This window comes from Dipodomys spectabilis, unplaced genomic scaffold (assembly GCF_019054845.1).
Source record: "Dipodomys spectabilis isolate Male_0828 unplaced genomic scaffold, ASM1905484v1 ptg000646l, whole genome shotgun sequence".
NCBI classification, from domain to species: Eukaryota; Metazoa; Chordata; class Mammalia; order Rodentia; family Heteromyidae; genus Dipodomys; species Dipodomys spectabilis.
In genome coordinates, this window is record NW_024871323.1 from 381,467 (window position 1) to 401,111 (window position 19,645).

The 19,645-nt window shown below is 56.4% G+C and overlaps 1 protein-coding gene across 1 annotated transcript in view; it reads right to left on the reverse strand.

The window, feature by feature from the left end:
* The window catches only part of LOC122101251 (serine/arginine repetitive matrix protein 2-like), a 39,965-nt gene that overhangs the window by 12,211 nt on the left and 8,109 nt on the right, over positions 1–19,645 (reverse strand). The window contains exons 2-5 of the mRNA XM_042671580.1: positions 12,893–13,031; positions 11,660–11,720; positions 11,084–11,366; positions 10,478–10,560 (exon numbers count right to left, since the gene is read on the reverse strand). Coding sequence (XP_042527514.1) covers positions 10,478–10,560; positions 11,084–11,366; positions 11,660–11,720; positions 12,893–13,031 — 566 coding nt within the window. The remainder of the gene's footprint in view (positions 1–10,477; positions 10,561–11,083; positions 11,367–11,659; positions 11,721–12,892; positions 13,032–19,645) is intronic.

The following is a 19,645-nucleotide window of genomic DNA, read 5'->3' on the forward strand; positions in this document are numbered from 1 at the left end:
CAGGGATTTCCCTGCCAGGCAGGGCTGGCTTTCAACTGCAGTCCTCAGACCTCAGCCTTCTGCGTAGCTAGGATTTCAGGGGTGAACTGCTGGGACCAAGCCCAACATTCTAATAGGCGCGGGTTTTTTTTTGCCTTGCATCTCCTGATAAGCTGAGCATCTTTTGGTAAACTTGTTGACCTTCTGTACACTTTCTGTGGGAAAATCTGTTCACACATTCAAAAAATTAATTGTCTTTAGCTGTACAACGGAATTGGCATACAACCAATAGTTTATGAGTGCAGTGCAGCTGGCCAGCCCCCTCAGCATGCCCGCCCACCCTGGTTCAGACATTTTCAAATGGAAACATTGAGGTTTGGGTCTTTTTGCTGTTCAGTTGTATGGATTCCTCATGTAGTTTGTGTATGTGATGTACAAAGGTTCTCTCCTGTGGCGTAAACTGCCTTCCGCTCTGCCGCTTCCTTTGCTGGGCCTCTGAGTTGGATGGGTCCCGCTTGCTCAAATCTGCTTTTGGACTCATCTCTCCTGAAAACGATGTTTCCAAGCTCAGTGTCATGAGCCTCCCACCCTCCTGTGGGTGTCCCGGTGTCGGGGCCTCCTTGGAAGCTGGAGCCCATCTGGAGCTGATCCTCGTGGCTGGTCCAATCGTATTCTTTTGCAAGTGGATACCGAGATTGCCTAACACTGTTTATTTAATAGACTGTCCTTTCCTATTTTGTATTCCTGGCACCTTTGTCAAATGTTGGTTAACTATATATGCATAGATTTATTTCTGGGCCTTCAGTTCTGTGCCAGTGATTTATGCACCTGTTTGTATGCCAGTACCATGATATTTTGATTGCTATACCTTTTTGATATAGTTTAAATCAGAAAGTGTCATATCTACCTTAGCTTCATTCCTCTGCGAAGGTGTTTTGGCTAGTTGCATATACATTTTAGGATTTTCCCTTTTCTCTGGGGAACATGCCCATGGGCTTTTTATTGGATTTCATTAAGTCTATAGGTCTCTTTTGGAATAAGAACATTTTAATATATTTATTTTTTAGTTCATGAACTTGGAGATATCTATTTATTGGTAGTCTTCTTCTTTACACTTCTTTTATCAGTTTTTTAGAGTTTCCAGTAAACATGTCTTTGCGTCTTCTTGGTTAAATTTATTGGTGAACTTTTTTTGTTTGTTTGTTTTTTTGCTGGTCCTGGGGCTCGGACTCAGAGCCAGAATGCAGTCCTGAGCTTTTGTGCTCAAGGTTAGTCATCAGCCACTTGAGCCACAGCTTTACTTCCAGCTTTTTTGTTTGTCATTTGTTGGAGATAAGGGTCTCATGGACTTTCCTGCCCAGGTTGGCTTCGAACTATTATCCCCAGATCCCAGCCTTCTGAGTGGCTAGGATGACAGGGTGACCACCAGTGACTGGACTTTAATTTTTTTTTTTTTGATGCTGATAGAGATGGGACTATTTTCCTAATTTTCTTTCTCCATAATCCCTCTGGTAACAGAAATGCTACTGGTTCTATGTGTTGACCCTGTATTCTTCCATTGTGCTGAACTCATTATTTTCGATATTTTTGGTGGCGTCTCCAGAGTTTCCTTTGTATAAGATCATATTCTTTGCAAGCAGAAATGACCTAACCTCTTCCTCTGTGATTTGGAAGCTTTGTTTCTGTCTCTGGCCTGACACTCTGGCGGGGACTGCCCGTGCTTTGCTGAGCAGGATGGACCTGGCGTGCTGGCTGGGGCCCTGTCAGCCCGAGCTGGCTCGCTGTGGATGCTGGTGCGGCCTTGATAGCCTGTAAGAATGTTCTTTGTCTTTTGACGAGGGGTTTTAGCATGAGAAGGTACTGGCTTTGCTCAAATCCCTTTTCTGCGTCTAACGAGCTGACTGTGTATATCTTGTTCTCTGTTATTTTGAACTTCTACATCACATTGATTGATTTGTAATTTTGATGTAACCTCATCTCCCAGGAATAAATCCCACGTGATGGCGGCGCATGTTTGTTTAATGTGTCCTTGAATTCCGTTTGCTTGTGCTTTCCTGGGGCTCTCTGTGTCTGTCTCTCAGGAATACTGGCCTGGGTTTTCTTCTCTTGTGGGTGTTCCTCTCTGGCTTTGGTGTCCTGGTACCGCTGGACTCTCAAATTGAGTTGGCAATGTTGCCTAAAAGAGTGTGTGTGTGTGTGTGTGTGTGTGGTGCTAGGGATCAAACCTAGGGCAGGTGCTGTGCCCCTGGGCCACACCCCCAGCCTCAGAGAGGAATTTTTAAGGTCTTTGCTTTCTCCAGCCATGTCCCATGTGGGTCGGGGCACGGGGGCCGGGGCCGCACAGGCCTGGGCCTTGCATTCCCCGCTCAGAGCACGCCACATGGGCGTGAATGGAGACAGGAGACATGGAGAGTGACTTAAAAGAGGACCGCGCAGAGCGGGGATCCAGGGCTGGAGTGAGCGGGGTGCGTTTCAGGCCAAGGTGATTGTGGAATGCTGCCAACTGCGTGGCTGGCAGGTTCAGTGTTTGCCCGTCGGGCATTAAAATACCATGAATCATTGACAAGAAACCAAACAGTGCTGGGTCTATAGAACAATTTGAACTCATATTGCTCCAAGTAAAATCAAATTAGAAGCTCTTCCCCAATTAGAGTACGCAAACGCGGACACAGAGCGGGCGTGTTTGCCGCCCCGCCTCACACCTCGCCCAGCACAGATGTCCTGAAGCACACCTATCCACCACCGGGCTGTGTCAACACCCCTCCAGACAATAAACAGGAGACACAGCACACACTGCTTTTAATTGCATCGATAAACCGGGATTAACCCCCAAGTCAGGCTTCACTATTGCAATTAAATGTCCTCAAATAAATGGTTTCCTCAATAAACAAATGGAGGGGCTGTGTTTGCCCTGAGTAATAGCAGGTGTAATATTTTACTGGGTAAAGCTAAGTCTTAAGTGGGATCACTTGCTAGCCCTGATTTATTCCCTGAGATCGGAAAGTCATTTTTCATACGTCAAATGCTGCTTCTGTACTGTATAAACAGCTAATAATGCACTAAATCAGCACGGCACAAACTTGCCTTTCACCAAGCCACCAAGCCTGAAAAAAAAACACAAGATGTGGGGGCTGCCTGGGGAGCCAAAGAAGGTCACCGTTCTGAGGAGGTGGCTTTGGCAAATCTTTGGTCTTTTGGCCTTGAGACTCTCCAGGACTCAAACTTCAAGAATGATGCAAAAACCTGCAGCGTCATGACCGCAGCCGGCTCTTCCCAGACGGTGTTCTCCGGTTCTGCAGAATACACTAGATGCTTACCCCAGGACAGGCATGTGCCTCCCGCATGCGGCCGAGGCTCTGGCGGTCACGTTTGTTCTTGTGTGGGAACACTTTTACAGGCGATCATTGCTGTATTTTTCCGGAAGTGGTGGGTAGGTGCTGCACGGCTTGAGACATGCCTCCAGCTCTCCTCGGAAATTCTTCAAGCCAGCCAGCACCAGTGGCTACACTTATCACCCTACCTACTCAGGAGGGTGACGGTTCGAAGCTAACCCCAGGCAGAACAATCAACGAACAAAAAGCCCGAAATTGAGGGAAGTGTGGCTTGAGTAGTAGGGCACTGGCTTTGAGTAGAAAAAGCCAGACAGGAGCATCAGCCCTGTGTGCATGACCTACCAGCATTGAAACCAAAACCAATTCTTATAAGCCATATTGCTCCCCCCCCCCCCCCCATCATGGAAGCCCTTCCCTCCGGTGTCCTAGTGGACACAGGCAGGCTGTGCAGGCTTCTGTCTGGCACCAGCAGCCTGCCCATCAGAACACTGTACGGCATCAGAGACAGAGTGGGGGGGCACACAGCCTGGTGGCTGGGTGAGCATCACAGCCAGCCTCACACAGAGGACCTGTCCTTCTGATCAGTACATTAGAATAGCAGTCTTGTCCTCTACTGTCCCTAGATGCAGGCCGATGTTTTCTTTTTCTTTTTCTTTTTGTCGGTCATGGGGCCTGAACTCTGGACCTGGGCACTGTCCCTCAGCTCTTCAGCTCAAGGCTAGCACTCTACCACTTGAGCCACAGCCCCACTTCCGCTTTTTTCTTTTTGCTTATGTGGTGCTGAGGAATTGAACCCAGGGCCTCAGGCATGCAAGGCAAGCGCTCTACCACTGAGCCACTTTCCCAGCCCCAGGCTGATGTTTTCTATTATTGTTTTATTTATTTCTGTCGGTCATGGGACATGAACTCTGGGCTTGGGCGCTGTTCCTGAGCTCTTCAGCTCGGGGCTAGCACTCTACCACTGGAGCACACAGCCCCACTTTCGGTTTTCTGGTATTTTATTGGAGATTAGAGTCTTACACACTTTTCTGCCCGGGCTGGCTTTGAACTGCGATCCTCAGATCTAGGCCTCCTGATTAGCCAGGATTACAGGCATGAGCCACCAGTGCCTGGCTTTCTATTATTACTTGTATGTGTGTGTGCCAGTACTGGACCTTGAACTCAAGGTCTTGTGCTATTGCTTGGCTTTTCCACTCAAGACTGGCACTCTACCACTTTAGCCAGAGTGCCACTTCTCACCAGTGTTTTCTAAAAGTGAGTGGTAATTTGTCAGAACAGAGATCAAAATGAACCTCACTGGTTGTCAATTTTTTTTTTTTTTTTTTTGGTCGGTCGTGGGGTTTGAACTCTGGGCCTGGGCACTGTCCCTGAGCTCTTCAGCTCAAGGCAAATGCTCTACCACTTGAGCCACTGCACCACTTCCAGTTCTCTGAGTGGTTTATTGGAGATAAGAGTCTCACAGACTTTCCTGCCTGGGCTGGCTTTGAACGTGATCCTCAGATCTCAGCCTCCTGAGTAGCTAGGATTACAGGTGTGAGTCACCGGTGCCCAGAGTCAATTTTATTTGGTCTTTTTGAATCATGTATTCTTTTCCCCTAGGTTTCTTAGTGAACTATCAATGATCATTTAAAATCTATGTATAAATCTATTTTACTAATTTTTTTTTTTTTTGGTCGGTCGTGGGACTTGCACTCTGAGCCTGGGCACTGTCCCTCAGCTCTTCAGCTCAAGGTGAGAGCTGTACCACTTGAGCTACAGTGCCATTTCCAGTTTTCTGGTGGTTTATTGGAGATAAGAGTCTCACGAACTTTCTTGTCTGGGCTGACTTTCAACCGTGATCCTCAGATCTCAGCCTCCTAAGTAGCTAGGATTACAGGCGTGAGCCACCAGTGCCTGGCTTTATTTTACTAAATTTATAATCTACTTAAGTAGATTTACCCGAGTATAATCTGATTTTTTGTTTTGTTTGGTCTTGTTTGTGCAGTACTGGGACTTGAACTCAAGGCCTATGCATTGTCCCTCAGCTTTTCTCACTCAAGGCTAGCACTCTACCACTTGAACCACGGCTCTACTCCTGGCTCTTTGCTGTTTTGTTAGAGATAAGAATCTTCATGGACTTTCTTGCCTATGCTGGCTTCAAATTGCTCTCCTCAGATCTCAGCCTCCTGAGTGAGTAGCCAGGATTACAGATGTGAGCCACCGGCCCCCAGCTGGAACTTCTTTCTAGAAGGTCGAAGGTAAGATGGTCCCAGGGCTCAGCCCCTGAGGACTTGGGTTAAGGCTGCCTGTGGAGGGGACCCGGGCTCCTCCCAGCTGCTGCTATGTCAGAACTGGCCTGTCTCCAGAGCGCTCTCCACACACGTGGCTCCACGTGATCTGGACGCACAGACGGACACTCACCTCAGTGCCGCTTTCCCCATACCCATCACCACGGCCCAGCCACACGCTTGTTTTTAGTGAATCTTCTCTGTTGCTGTTACTTGCGGGGGGGGGGGGGGGGAGATGCTTGCTTGGCCCCACTGTAGCCAAAAACGTGCATAGGAATGAACGATCACATGACTTCAAACGCCCAAACTGCCTTCCCTCTAACTGATGCTCTGTGACTGAAGAGGTGGAGCTTGCCTTCCCCAAACAATTATAAAACATTTTCAGATGATAAAGGGGATCAGAGAAGAAGATAAAACAGTTAACACTCAAGACCTCCTCTGGAGCATGAATATATTTATAGATCACTGTAGGCTCCTAGGAATACTTGATGGGAAATATATTGATAATGCAATTTTTCTTTGAAGGAGATTGTAATGCTTGCAAATTTGGTTTAATAATTAAATTAATAAGGACTGCTTGATTCAAACATGGGTCTCTTAATGATATACAGAGCGAGTAAGATCTCTCGTGCCAGCTAAGGAGGTTTTAAAAGACTGCATCAGGTGATCTACAGTTGAGTGCCATCTGCCCTTTATTCATGCAGCATTAACCTTTATATTAAAATGCATTTAAGTGTCATTTCTGAAAAGGTTATTGAAAAAAACAAATAGGAAATAGTTCATGACAATATCTTTATTTTACTGATCTGAATAAAAAGCTGATATATCTGGGTGCCAGTGGCTCACGCCTGTAATCCTAGCTATTCAAGAGGCTGAGATCTTAGACTAATGGTTTGAAGCCAGCCTGAGCAGGAAAGTCCATGAGATTCTAACTCTGGGAAATCACCTAAAAGCCAGAAAAGGAGCTTAGCTCAAGTGGTAGAGCGCTAGCCTTGAGCAAGAAAAACTCAGGGACAGAGCCCAGATTCTGAGTTCAAGCCCCAGGACACATACACACACGTGTGCATGCGCACACGTGTGTGCAAGCACACACACACACAGAGAAATGTGATATAATCTTCCATAAAACACAGCTTTTAACATTTTAGGAATTTGAAGTGCAGGTGTGACTCAAGTGGTAGAGTGCCAGCCTTGAGCAAAAATGTCAAGGGAGGCTGGGAAGGTGGCTCAGTGGTAGAGCGCTTGCCTTGCATGCCTGAAGCCCTGGGTTCGATTCCTCAGCACCACATAAGCAAAAAGAAGAAAGCCGGAAGTGACGCTGTGGCTCAAGTGGTAGAGTGCTAGCCTTGAGCTGAAGAGCTGAGGGACAGCGCCCAGACCCAGAGTTCAGGCCTCACGACCGGACCCAGCAAAAAAAAAATCAAAAATGTCAAGGGAGAGCACAAGGCCCTGTGTTCAAGCCCAGCACTGGCATGTTCAGTGTTGTGTATTCACCTGAGCGGCTAAGGCAGGAGGATGGCTTGAGTCAGGAGTTCAAAGTCAGCCTGAGCGACAAAATGAAAACGAATCTCAAAAACACGCAAGTTTCTCTGTGTATCACCTTTATAATAACAACTTAAAAAATCAAGTTTTGGGAATCCATTTCCAGATAGACCATCCGTTGCCGGCTCTGTGGGAGGCCTTTTGGGCCCGTGGCGTGCCTCAGGAGCTCAGGAAGCGCTGGGCTGCGTCTCACGTGGAACCGAGCACGGCGGGCTGCTTTGGGAGGGGTGTGGGGTCCAGAGGGAGGGGTCACAGCCAGGTGCCCAAGGGCGCGGGGCCTCTCTGTGGGTTGCTATGTGACCTGGACAAGTGACTTAGTCCTTCCAGGCTGCATGTCCTTATCTTATCTGTGACGTGGAGCTGATATCCTCCGGCCGCCGGTGAGGCAGCACCTGGCACGTGGAGAGAGCTTCCTGCAGGCCGGCGCCCCCGTGGGGTGGGTGATCGATTGCAGCCAGTGGCAGTGGCGGGAGTGTGTGTGTGTGTGTGTGTGTGTAAACCTGCGGGTGGTCACTCCGTGGCAGCCAAGCACACAAGCCCATTCGCACCCTTCCGTGATGGCCACAGGCTCCACTCTTGCCCGTTTTGAGGGCTGGAGGCCTCGGGCGGCTGAGAACCCGCGGCTGCTCCCCGCATCTCCGTGCCAGAGTCAGCCGAGGCTGATTGGCTGGCTTCCTCCAGCAGGTTGGGGGGGGGGGGACCCTGGGCTGGGTGTGGTGCAGCCCGCAGGCCCAGGGCGGCGGCCGCTCCCTGGGAGACCTGGGTGCCAGGCCTCAGAGGGCCACCGCGCCGCCTCCAGCTACGGCCCCGGCGGCCGGAGCCAGACCCTGAAGAACAATCCTCGCCGTCCCTGCTCGCACCCTGTCTCAGCCCGGGCATTTTCTGGCTGCAATAGCCAAGAAACAGGGCAGGCCTGGCAGGCCTTCTGAGCGAGGAGTTGGAGTCAGGACGGGGGGGGGGGGGGGGGCACCATGGGGATGGAGCTCAGGGGAGGCAGCCGCGCGGCTCGCTCCGAGCCAGCCCTGGGCGGCGCCTCTGCGTCCTGGGCAGGGTGGAGGGCAGTCCCTGGGGAAGGCAGGAGGCCGCTGGTGGCGCTGGCCCGTGGCGGCCTCAGTGGCGGCTTCCATGCGTGGAGCACTGTCCCATCTCTTCTTGCAGAGTCGGAATCACGGTTTTCCCGGTTTGTTGAACGTGCACTGTGGAAGACACTTCCCGAGCGAGGGAAGCTGAGGTTGAAGCCCGGAGTCTGACCGTCTCAGGCCTGGAGCCTGGCCATGGCCTGCATCAGGCTGGGCAGAGGCAGAGCCCCGGGTCTGACCGGGCCTGGCGGGGCCGCTGAGCCCCATCACACCGGGTCCGAGGCCCGGTGGGCAGAGTCCCCGGCCCAACACCCTCAGATGTAACCGAAATCCCAAGGGCATCACCAGAAGGCCGCATGTGTGCCCAGGCCCTGCCACCCCAGCCGGACGCAGGCACTGGAGACATCCTGGAGAGAGCGGAAGCTGGGCCGCAGGGGCGTGGCCACTGGTGGGGGGCGAGGCTGGGGACAGGAGGGGGCCTGGGAAAAGGGGAGAGGCCGGGAGGCCTGGGCCAGAGAGCCAGCCAGGCCTTGGGCGCCGGGTCCCGACGCTTCCGGAGCAACGCGGCCCCATCTTGTCTCAGCTCTGTGGGGGGCTGTGGGGTCTGCTGCAGGTGAGCCACGGGCTTCCCGCGGGGGAAGCGCCCACAGCTGCCTGGGACACGGTCACCGCGGTCAGGGGACTTTCCAAACACTAAGTGCCATTTGTCAAGCAATATTTCAAAAAACATTAATTTCCCAGGAGGCTTCTCTGAATTACTCTAATTGCTTTTCATTGAGTGACTAATTTTTTAAATTGCAGTTTTATGAAAAAAAAAATAAAACAAATATTTCTAGCCGGGAAGTGTCCCATGAGAAAACAGTTTTCAGGGCGGTTTGTAATCTTTACATCTGGACTTATATATTACCCTTCTATTGACACTACTTTTTGATTAATATTGTGTATAACATTCCCTAATGCATCAGCAGAATTAATTATGCAGAAGCATTCAGGCCCTTGGACATTATATTGATGAAATGACGCTTTATTGACAAAATGACAGTTTAATACTTAGCTTTCCTCAGGCTGTATATCTATCCACTGTCTTAATTCTCACAGCAAAGCTGTGGGAGGTAAATTTGTCCTGTCTGCTATGTGCTCTGGGTGCTCACCGCTCCAGACGGAAGCCTTGTACCTTTTCATTGTGGTTAATCTTTTTTTTTTTTGTCGGTTGTGGGGCTTGAACTCCAGGCCTGGGCGCTGTCCCTCAGCTCTTCAGCTCCGGACTAGCGCTCTACCACTTGAGCCACAGGGCCACTTCTGTTTTTTTTTCTAATGGTTTCTTGGAGATAAGAGTCTCACAGACTTTCCTGCCTGGGCTGGCTTTGAACTGTGATGCTCAGATCTCAGCCTCCTGAGTAGTTAGGATGACAGGTGTGAGCCACCGGCACCTGGCAGGTTCATTGTGGTTAATCTTGTTGCACAGATGCCACAGAGTTCATGCTGTACATGCCTGCACTTGGCAACATTGTGTTTCTCGTCCACTGACTTAGATGTTCAGTTGTGTCCCCCAGGCTCACGTGTGGAAGTCCCGGATGCAGAGACACGCACGTGGCAGACGTGGCTTGCAGATCAGCCTCATGCCAACCACCTGCCTGGAGTCCCCGGGAGAGGGGAGATGCCCTTCCCTGGCACCGCGAGGGAGTGGACCTGGGCACTCCAGATGGTGAGGGAATGATCTTGTTTAGCGCTAGTGCAGGTTAACTGTGCAGAGTAGCGTGTTTCCTCGGGCAGGTTAACTGTGCAGAGTAGCGTGTTTCCTCGGGCAGGTTAACTGTGCAGGGTAGCGTGTTTCCTCGGGCAGGTTAACTGTGCAGGGTAGCGTGTTTCCTCGGGCAGGTTAACTGTGCAGAGTAGTGTGTTTCCTTGGGCAGGTTAACTGTGCAGAGTAGCGTGTTTCCTTGTGACGCGTTCACTTCTGTGGTGAGGGACCCAGTCCCACTGCCATCTGCAGCCTTAGGGGTGACTGCCCAGCTTCAGTGGGATCGCGCGCTCTGTGGAGTCCAGAGCTGGGCGAGGGGCCGGGCTGGGCTGTGAATCAACTTCTGGTGGGGACACGGGGGTGAGGGCTGGGGGCACAGGAGTGAGCAGAGTGAGAGGCCACCGTGCAGGAGGCGAGGGTGGTGTTGGCCTGTCCCCCTCCCCAGTGCTCGCGTCCCCTCCGCGGTGGCGTCAGCCTGGCCCCCGGTCCCCAGCGCCGCTCCACACAGGAGCCCTGCTCCGGAGCCGCTGTGCTCACCACACCTGCAGCACCGGCTGCTCTGAGCTGTCTTTGGTCCCCTGCTCCTTCCAAGACAGTTTGCTGCACGTGCCCACGTGGCCCTGGGAGGTAAATGTGTGGAACAGAGACACGAAGGTCAAGGGCAGGCCAGGCCAGGGAAGCCCAGCCCCGGCACCAGGCGGCAGCGTCTTGGATGGCCTCGGGTCCGGGAGGCCGGGAGGCCTGGAGGCCGGAGCCCTTCCAGAACTGGTGCCTGGCTCGGGTCAAGTGCGGGGCGGCGCAGCGCCGGGATGCGTGCCACGGGAGCCGGCCGGACCCGGTGCTCTGAGGCTGGTGTCAGGCGGTTTCCGTGCTGATGGGAATCTGCACCCGTCTCTGAGCACTATCTTAATTGGCAATTTCAGCAGAAAGGTCTAAGAGCGAGAGAGGATCATTATTTGTGCACTTCCATCCGCTCTGTGGTACCGGGCACATTCATCAGAAGTGCCACTTATCTATTTATCCTTGTTAGCGAAACCCCGGTGCCTTAAGTCATTTCTCCATTGCCCAGCTGGATGGCCGTGTGGGCAAGCCATCATGCCCTCGCCTTGGCTCAGGGCCTCACTGGTAGCTGTCAGGGCCGACCTGGCAGAGCTGCGGCCTGCCCTGGGCCTGCCGTGGGGCCTCCAGCTCCGAGAGCAAGGAACGTGTCGCGGGACCCTTCTCAGCCGGTGGGGCCGGGCCCGCTGCGCCTGCTGTGGAGCTGCGGGCTGTGCTGTGAGTGCGCGGTGTCTCTGCCTCATCGGACGCTGTCCTTGCCGCAGGGGGTGTGCTCTGGAGGACCTGGTCCACGCCGCAGGGGCCGCGCTCTGGAGCCATCTTGCTCATACAGACCAGTATCTTCTGCCTCTGGGTTTGCTTTCCTGCTCTGAGAAGCCAGAGTTTCCCAAGGGTCAGGAGTGAGCGGCTCAGGCCCAGCCGTGGTCTGACACCGAGCAGACCAAAGGCCGCCCAGGGCGGCTGTGCTGGCCCCAAAGGGAAAATACCGCTCAAGAAACGTCAGAGGCAAAAGGTGTAAATCCCCTGGGTAGTCGAGCAACTAGAAGCTCCTCTCCATTGTTTGTCCGTCTGTTTGCATGTGGCTTGTTTTGTTCTGATGCCAGGGCTTGAGCGGGCGGCCATTCATTCAGGAGCGCGGGTGTGTTGGAGAGGCAGACCTACCGTGCACAGGGCAAAGTGGAGCTGTGCTTCAGATCCACGGAGGCCCGAGAGACACGAGGATCTGCAGAGTGAGAACACACAGGAAGGACATGCGTGGAGAGCGTGGAGGAACGCACAGGAAGCAGCAGCGCGTGGTGAGGAGGGCTTGGGTGGGTGTGGCGGCGGTTTGGCGGTTCGGCACGTGGGCCGCGGCGGCCCTGCCCTGCACGTGAGCCTGGGCTGGCCGGGGCCATAGCTGGGCCCCTAGCGTCACAGCAGCGTAAACTGAGGGCCGTGACGTGAAGCTGCCTGGGCAGCACGTGTCCCCCTCCTTGCCAGATTGTCCCCCCCCGCACTGTCCCCCGGCACTGTCCCCCCACCCCGCCCGTGGAGGACCTGGGGCGCAGGGGGAGGCTGCGGCTGGCACGCAGTCTTCCATGGTGTGGACTTCATGTGCGACTGATCGGGGTGCCTGGCTGACCTTCTGTGTTTGTTTTGTTGGTTGTGGGTCTTGAACTCTGGGCCTGGGCTCTGTCCCTCAGCTCTTCAGCTCAAGGCTAGTGCTCTACCACGTGAGCCACAGCGCCACTTCCGGCTTTTTCTGCTCATGGGGTGCTGAAGAATCGAACCCAGGGCCTCAGGCATGCAGGGCAAGCGCTCTACCACTGAGCCACCTTCCAGCCCCTGTCCTTTTGTGTTTCTATCCGTGTGTAGAACGGAGGGGAGCAAGGAGGAGGCGGCAGGCCGTGGAGCCACAGCGGAGCCAGCCGAGCGCGGACACGCCCCGCCCCCAGACCTGCTGCACCCTGTAACCCTTCCACTCCATCCACGGACATAAACCTTTCCTGACTCCGGGCAGGACAGCAGCTGACAAATGAGCAGCCAAGGACCGCTGACCCGCGCTGTGCTGCACGCTCCCCTTCGGCCGGGCGGTCTGCAGCGTGGGAAGTGTGCGGCTGAGGCCCGCTGCTGTCCACGCTGCAGGGAGGCACTGCGCAGCTCAGCCTGCGGAACGCAGCACCGCGAGAGATTAGCATAATGAAAGGGGAGAATATTGACACTTGGTGTGCGCGCCGCCTGATAATGCCGCACGCAGCCAGATAGCTCCAGTGCTAATGGAGATGTAATGGATGTAAAGCTGCAGTTCTCACCGTGGCCTGGGAAGCAAAGCGCTCCGCTGCCAAATAGATAAGATGAGAGGGAGCAGCGGGAATCCCAGGTCATCAACCCGCTGCGTCCGCGCCAAACGCTCACCGCCTGCGGCTGCCTTGTTCATCTGGGCAGCGCCCATTTTTACTGTGTTTTCCAGAGTCGGCCGGGCTGTGGACCAGTAAATCAATGCTGGTGTCCGGTGGGTTTGTTTCCTCCCCGCGCGGTCTGTGTGGAAGACGATCTGGCACCACAGTGCGGGATGCCGGCTGATGCGGCGAGGGCACAAAGGCAGCTCCTGACTCCGCGTCCTTCTCTGGCGCTCACGCCTCCCCGGGCGGGCGGGCGCCCGGGCTGCCACACGGGCTCAGCACCGAGGGCCTCCCCTGTTGAGCGACACCTGCCGTGCTGAGGGCCTTGCTTCCCCACGGTTGGCAGTGGGCAGGGTCTGGGGACGGTCCCCGGGGACGGTCCCAGGGCCAGCTCCGCAGACTGCGCTCGGCCTGCCGCTCCTGCCCTCGCTGTGCCCGCCCTGCTCTGCCTCGGTCCTGTGGGCCGCGTCCTGCGGGCGCCTGCCCAGCTGGCTTCCCATGGCAGAGGTGAGGGGGGGAGGGTAACGGGGGGGAGGGGGCGCCAGGGCGGCAGCAGGGCAGACTGCTTCTGGAGTCTGGGAAACGTCTTCACGGCCTGTCTGCACTAGGAACGGCAGTGGTGCAGGCTGCGGGAGCTCACGCCTGTAATCCTCGTTACTCAGGAGGCTGAGAGTTGAGGACTGTGACTCAAAGCCAGGCCAGGCAGGAAAGTCTACGAGACTCTTATCTCCGATACCAAAAGGCTGCAAGGGGAGCTGTGGCTCAAGTGGTAGAGTGCCAGCCTTGCATAAAAACACTCAGGGTTAATGCCCAGGCCCTGAGTTCAAGCCCTAGTACGGGGACACACACACACACACACACACACACACACACACACACACACACACGTCTCTGTGGCTCTCTCGTTCCGCTGTGTCCTGCGTAGCCACTCCCAGAGCACCCCCTCCCCGTTTTGAAATCCTTGGCTGGCAGCCCACTGCCCTGGCGGGAAGCAGACTCCAGGGCGACCTGAGCGGGGGTGGCACCTGCGTGCACTGAGTGGGGGTGGCGCCTGTGTGCACTGAGCGTGCACTGAGCATGCACTGAGCGTGCACTGAGCAGGGGTGGTGCCTGCGTGCACTGAGCGTGCACTGAGCGGGGGTGGCGCCTGCGTGCACTGAGCATGCACTGAGCGTGCACTGAGCGGGGGTGGTGCCTGCGTGCACTGAGCGTGCACTGAGCATGCACTGAGCGGGGGTGGCGCCTGAGTGCACTGAGCGTGCACTGAGCGTGCACTGAGCGGGGGTGGCGCCTGCGTGCACTGAGTGTGCACTGAGCGTGCACTGAGCGTGCACTGAGCGGGGGTGGCGCCTGCGTGCACTGAACGTGCACTGAGCGTGCACTGAGCGGGGGTGGCGCCTGCGTGCACTGAGCGTGCACTGAGCGTGCACTGAGCGGGGGGTGGCGCCTGCGTGCACTGAGCGTGCACTGAGCGGGGGTGACGCCTGCGTGCACTGAGCGTGCACTAAGCGGGGGTGGCACCTGCGTGCACTGAGCGGGGGTGGCGCCTGCGTGCACTGAGCGTGCACTGAGCATGCACTGAGCGTGCACTGTGCATGCACTGAGTGTGCACTGAGCGGGGGTGGTGCCTGCGTGCACTGAGCATGCACTGAGCATGCACTGAGCGTGCACTGAGCGTGCACTGAGTGTGCACTGAGCAGGGGTGGTGCCTGCGTGCACTGAGCGTGCACTGAGCGGGGGTGGCGCCTGCCGTGCACTGAGCAGCGGGGTCTGGGCTGTCGCGCTGCGCTGTGAGGTCGGTGTGGGCGAAGGGCCGGCGGCGGGAAGCAGCAGCTGTGCGGCCGCCCACAGCGCGGGAGCATGCGTGGCCAGAGCTTCACGGAGGCCATGGAGGATCAAGCTCCAGTTACCTCACTCGCGGGGTCTCTAAAGCCTACCGCAGCACCCCTTGCTTTGGAAGAAGCCGCGCACCCGCTGGGGGCTGGGGGGCTGGGGGGGGCTGGGGCTCCTGCGTGCTCGCGCCTCGGCCCGCCCACACCCCGGGGAGGGGACCACGGCTTTCTCTGCCCCCAGAGGTGGCCGTGGCTGGGGTGGGCCACCTTGGGGACCCCTCAGCCTCTCCCACAGACAGGGACCTCCGCAGGCCCCGGGGCATGGACGTCGCAGGCCGGTCTCTCCAAGCAGAGCTCGCTTGCGATATGTGAGGGAAAGGAGAGAATCATGGATTTCCTCCCAGGAGACAGCTTCCTGCCCCACGCGAGCCACCGTCCCCGCCACGCGGGCATCGGACGCCCCCCCCGCGGTCACAAGCCCGCCCGGGCCTCCCGGAGCCCCAAACTGGGTCACGGAGATGGACACTTTGCCAGGACTTCCTCCGGCTGATGACAGCGAATGTGGAGGGAGGGCCAGTCTCCCCCAGACGCCCTTGCTGGGGTGACTGCTCCATCCCCCCACGCCCCATCCCCCCACGCCCCATCCCCCCACGCCCCATCCCCCCCCACGCCCCATCCCCCCACGCCCCATCCCCCCACGCCCCATCCCCCCACGCCCCATCCCCCCCCACGCCCCATCCCCCCACGCCCCATCCCCCCACGCCCCATCCCCCCCCACGAGCTGCAAAGTGACGGCAGCGGCAGAGGGGAGCCGTCAGCTGCGCAACCGCGCTGTCTTTGTTGTCCTTGAATTCAAGGCATCTGGCCAGAGAGAACAACCGTCCCACACACGGCGTGTGCCGGCCGCGACGCGTGGGCACCCGGCTGCGTCCGTGCTGCCCGTGCTACGCGCTGTGTCTCTTGCGCAGCCATCCCAAGCACGGCGGTGGGCTTGCGTGGCAGGGCTGGGCTGTGGGGCGCAGCGCTGCGGGGTGCGTGTGTGACAGGCAGGCCTGGCGGGGAGAGCGGGGCCCGGGCGCGCCTCCGGCCGGCCCCGGCTCGTGACCCACGACCCCGTCTCCACCTGTGGTCCACAGGCCTCCTCCCTGCAGGCCTGGCCATCTCCGGCCTTGTCTCGTCCCCCTTTCTTTATGCTGGCCCTGGGGCTGGAACTCAGGGCCTGGGGGCTGTCCCTGAGCGTCTGTGCTCTAGCACTTGAGCTACAGCGCCACTTCTAGCTCCTTGTGCCTAATTGGAGAGCAAAATCTCATTGACTTTCCTGCCTGGGCTGGCTTTGAACCGTGATCCTCAGATCTCAGACTCCTGAGTAGCTAGGATGCCAGGCATGAGCCGCCGGTGCCTGGCCGTGCGATGTCTCTAATTCTGATGTCTCAGATGGTACTTGGTAGCACCGGATAAACAAGAGAGTCAAACTCAGACCCCGCGTCCTGCTTCACACTTCTTATGTGGGTAGATCAGCCGACCGTGGGAGAGCAGAAGTGCGGAGCTGGCCGCGGAGGTGTGGAGCTGACCGTGGAGCTGGCCATGGAGGTGTGGAGCTGACCACAGAGGTGTGGAGCTGGCCACGGAGGTGCAGAGCTGATCGTGGAGGTACCCGGATGCCCCGCTGACCGGTCCCTCCCCTGCCTGGGTGGTCTGCTGCCCGTCTGGTCCTCATCTGCTCCCTAGGATCTCTCGTAACTCGGTGGCCCTCGAGGGTCACCCACCCGGGACTCCCTGGCCTCACCACCTGCACACATCACTCTGCACATCACACGCATTCAAACCCTCCATGCGTGCGCATGCACACGCATGCTCCTGCCCCCAGTCCTCCTCCCCGTGGTCTGACCATCCGTGCCCGCACCTCCTCGCAGGCTGGATTTGCACAGCCTGTGGCTGCATTGCGAGGAAGGCTTTACTTCTAAATAAGGTCACATTTGTGTACACACACTCACATGCATGCACACCACACACATATGTGCACATAGGCACTCATGCACACACAATGCACACATGATCATGACACACACCTCACAAGACACTGCACACTGCACACATGCTTCTTCACACACAGACACACTGTGCACGGCACTACACACCTGTACACACACGTGTACACACTTGCACGAGATGCTTTGCACCTCTGCTTGGCGCTGGCTTGGTGGACTGGACTTTACAATGTGCACTTGAGCTCTCGGACCTCATTTCCTGTGGAGTAACCAAAATGCTGACTTCTTGTAGCCAAGGTCTCCACCCATTGGTTTTAAGCAGCTGATTGTTTTGGGCCAACCCCGGACCTGGCACTGCCTGGGCTGCAGGAGCTCCAGGCTGGCTGAGGGAGCGACGTTCCCGGCGGCTTCTCTGTGACTCCCAGGTCGGCCGTGGGGGCACGGGGAGGGGGCTCTCCTTCCGTACCCCAGCTTCAGATCTGCCAGTGTGGCAGGGGAGAATAGCACTTCACCTGGCCTCCCTTTCATTGTGGGTGTGGATGGCAGATCACGTTCGTATGTACAAAGACCTTTTTATTTCTTTCCAAGGAATCATGACCCTGTTTATGTCTTTTTTTTTTTCCTGTTCTTTCTCAGACTCTTGGTCATTTTCTTATTGATTTTTAAGAGCTCTGGCAAATTGAGAAAATTAGCTTTCAGCCTGTTGTAATATATCATTTATTCTCAGTGTGTTGCTTTTAATCACTTGGTGTAGTTTTGGAGCACTGTTTCTGTGCAGTGGACTCCGAGTCTCCTCTGAAGGCAGTGAGCTGTTCGCGCCGGGCATGCACATGGTCTGAGGCCGGTGGAGCGGCTCGGGCGCTGCTGGCCGGGGTCTGGAGGGCCTGCGGCGCTCTGCCGAGACATGGAGGAGGAGCTGGTGCACCCGGGAGCTTCCTCTGCGAAGAGGTGTTTGCAAGCTGTGTAGAACTCACGTCTAAGTACTAAGTGAGTGACCCAGGTGGGTGATCATTCCCAGCGCTGGGGAGGCTGAGGCAGGAGGATGGAGAGGTGAGGCTAGCCTGGGCTACGAGCCCTTGTCTCAAAAAAGAAAGGGATGCAGGGGAGGGAGAAATTGCACAAAGCCGCTGGGGGCTGCTGTGACTGGTGACTCAGGGGCGTGTGTCCTGCCCCCTCTCCGTGGCTGCCTTGGTCACGTGCTCTCCCCGTTTCCTTTGCGGTGCACGTGGCCAGCTCCTGAACGCGGTCGGCTCACATGGGCCAGGAACGGTGTGCACTCTTATTGAAATGGAATCCAAATGTCTCACCTCCCCGTCCGCGCGCAGCTGACAGCTTCCAGTCATAGAGGCAACTACAAAGCCACAGCACCGTGTGCACGCACGTGTAGTAACCCACGCCGGGTGCCCTGACTCCCGCCTCCTCGGTCCCAGAGTCATTATTGAAGTGGACACGCTTCCTGCCCTGGTCCCCGCCTCCCTGCAGGGAGGGCCGGGTGTGAGCGCGTGTGCGCGCGGCCTTTCTGCTCCCTCCTGCTAGCTCCCAGCTTTCACTAGTTGTCAAGTTTTATGTTTACATGCGGTTTGTAATTATAGTGAAGTCTTCGCTGCTTTGCCTGTGGGTGGTGTTGAAGCTGAAAATACATAAAAAGGCACTTATGTCATTAGGGAAATGCAAATGCGAACTTCTCAGTTACCGCTTCCCGGCCGCCCGGCTGGCGATGGTCTGGAGGCCGAGTGACGTCAGCGGGGGGGGGGGCGGTGCAGAGGTGACCCCCGGGCGACCCAGCACACTCACCTGCATGCGCATTTCTACCCACAGTGCCCACTGTGCACGCAACTCAACAGCCAGGGAAGGGCGTGACAGAACACGGCCCGTCCATTCAGAGGACGGTTGCTTAGTTATAGACAGGACAATTTTCTCAGTGGATAGACCTTGAAAACATTGTGCTGAGCAAAAGAGCCCAGCATTACAGACCCCACTGTATAATTCCATGTCTATGACCCCCCAGGATGACTCTGTAGAGGCAGAATGTATTTGCAGGGGTGAGGAGGGCTGAGGTGTGGCCAGCAGTGGTGTGTGGTGTGGAGGGGTGAGGCGTGACCAGCAGTGGGCACTGGGTGTGGAGGGGTGAGGCGTGACCAGCAGTGGTGTGTGGTGTGGAGGGGTGAGGCGTGGCCAGCAGTGGTGTGTGGTGTGGAAGGGTGAGGCGTGGCCAGCAGTGGTGTGTGGTGTGGAGGGGTGAGGCATGACCAGCAGTGGGCACTGGGTGTGGAGGGATGAAGCGTGACCAGCAGTGGGCACTGGGTGTGGAGGGGTGAGGCGTGACCAGCATTGGACACTGGGTGTGGAGGGGTGAGCCGTGACCAGCAGTGGTGTGTGGTGTGGAGGGGTGAGGCGTGACCAGCAGTGGGCACTGGGTGTGGAGGGGTGAGGCGTGACCAGCAGTGGTGTGTGGTGTGGAGGGGTGAGGCGTGACCAGCATTGGACACTGGGTGTGGAGGGGTGAGCTGTGACCAGCAGTGGGCACTGGGTGTGGAGGGGTGAGGCGTGACCAGCAGTGGGCACTGGGTGTGGAGGGGTGAGGCGTGACCAGCAGTGGGCACTGGGTGTGGAGGGGTGAGGCGTGACCAGCAGTGGTGTGTGGTGTGGAGGGGTGAGGCGTGGCCAGCAGTGGGCACTGGGTGTGGAGGGGTGAGGCGTGACCAGCAGTGGGCACTGGGTGTGGAGGGCTGAGGTGTGGCCAGTAGTGGGCGTGCAGTGTCTCTTTGGGATGACAAAAACATTCAAAGGTCACTGGCACTGGTGGCTCGCCTGTCATCCTAACTCCTCGGGAGGCTGAGATCTGTGAAGCCAGTCTGGGCAGGAAAGTCCATGAGACTCTTATCTCCAATTAAGTGGCTGTGGCTCAAGTGGTGGAAAGCTAGCCTTGAGCAAAGAGAGCTCAGA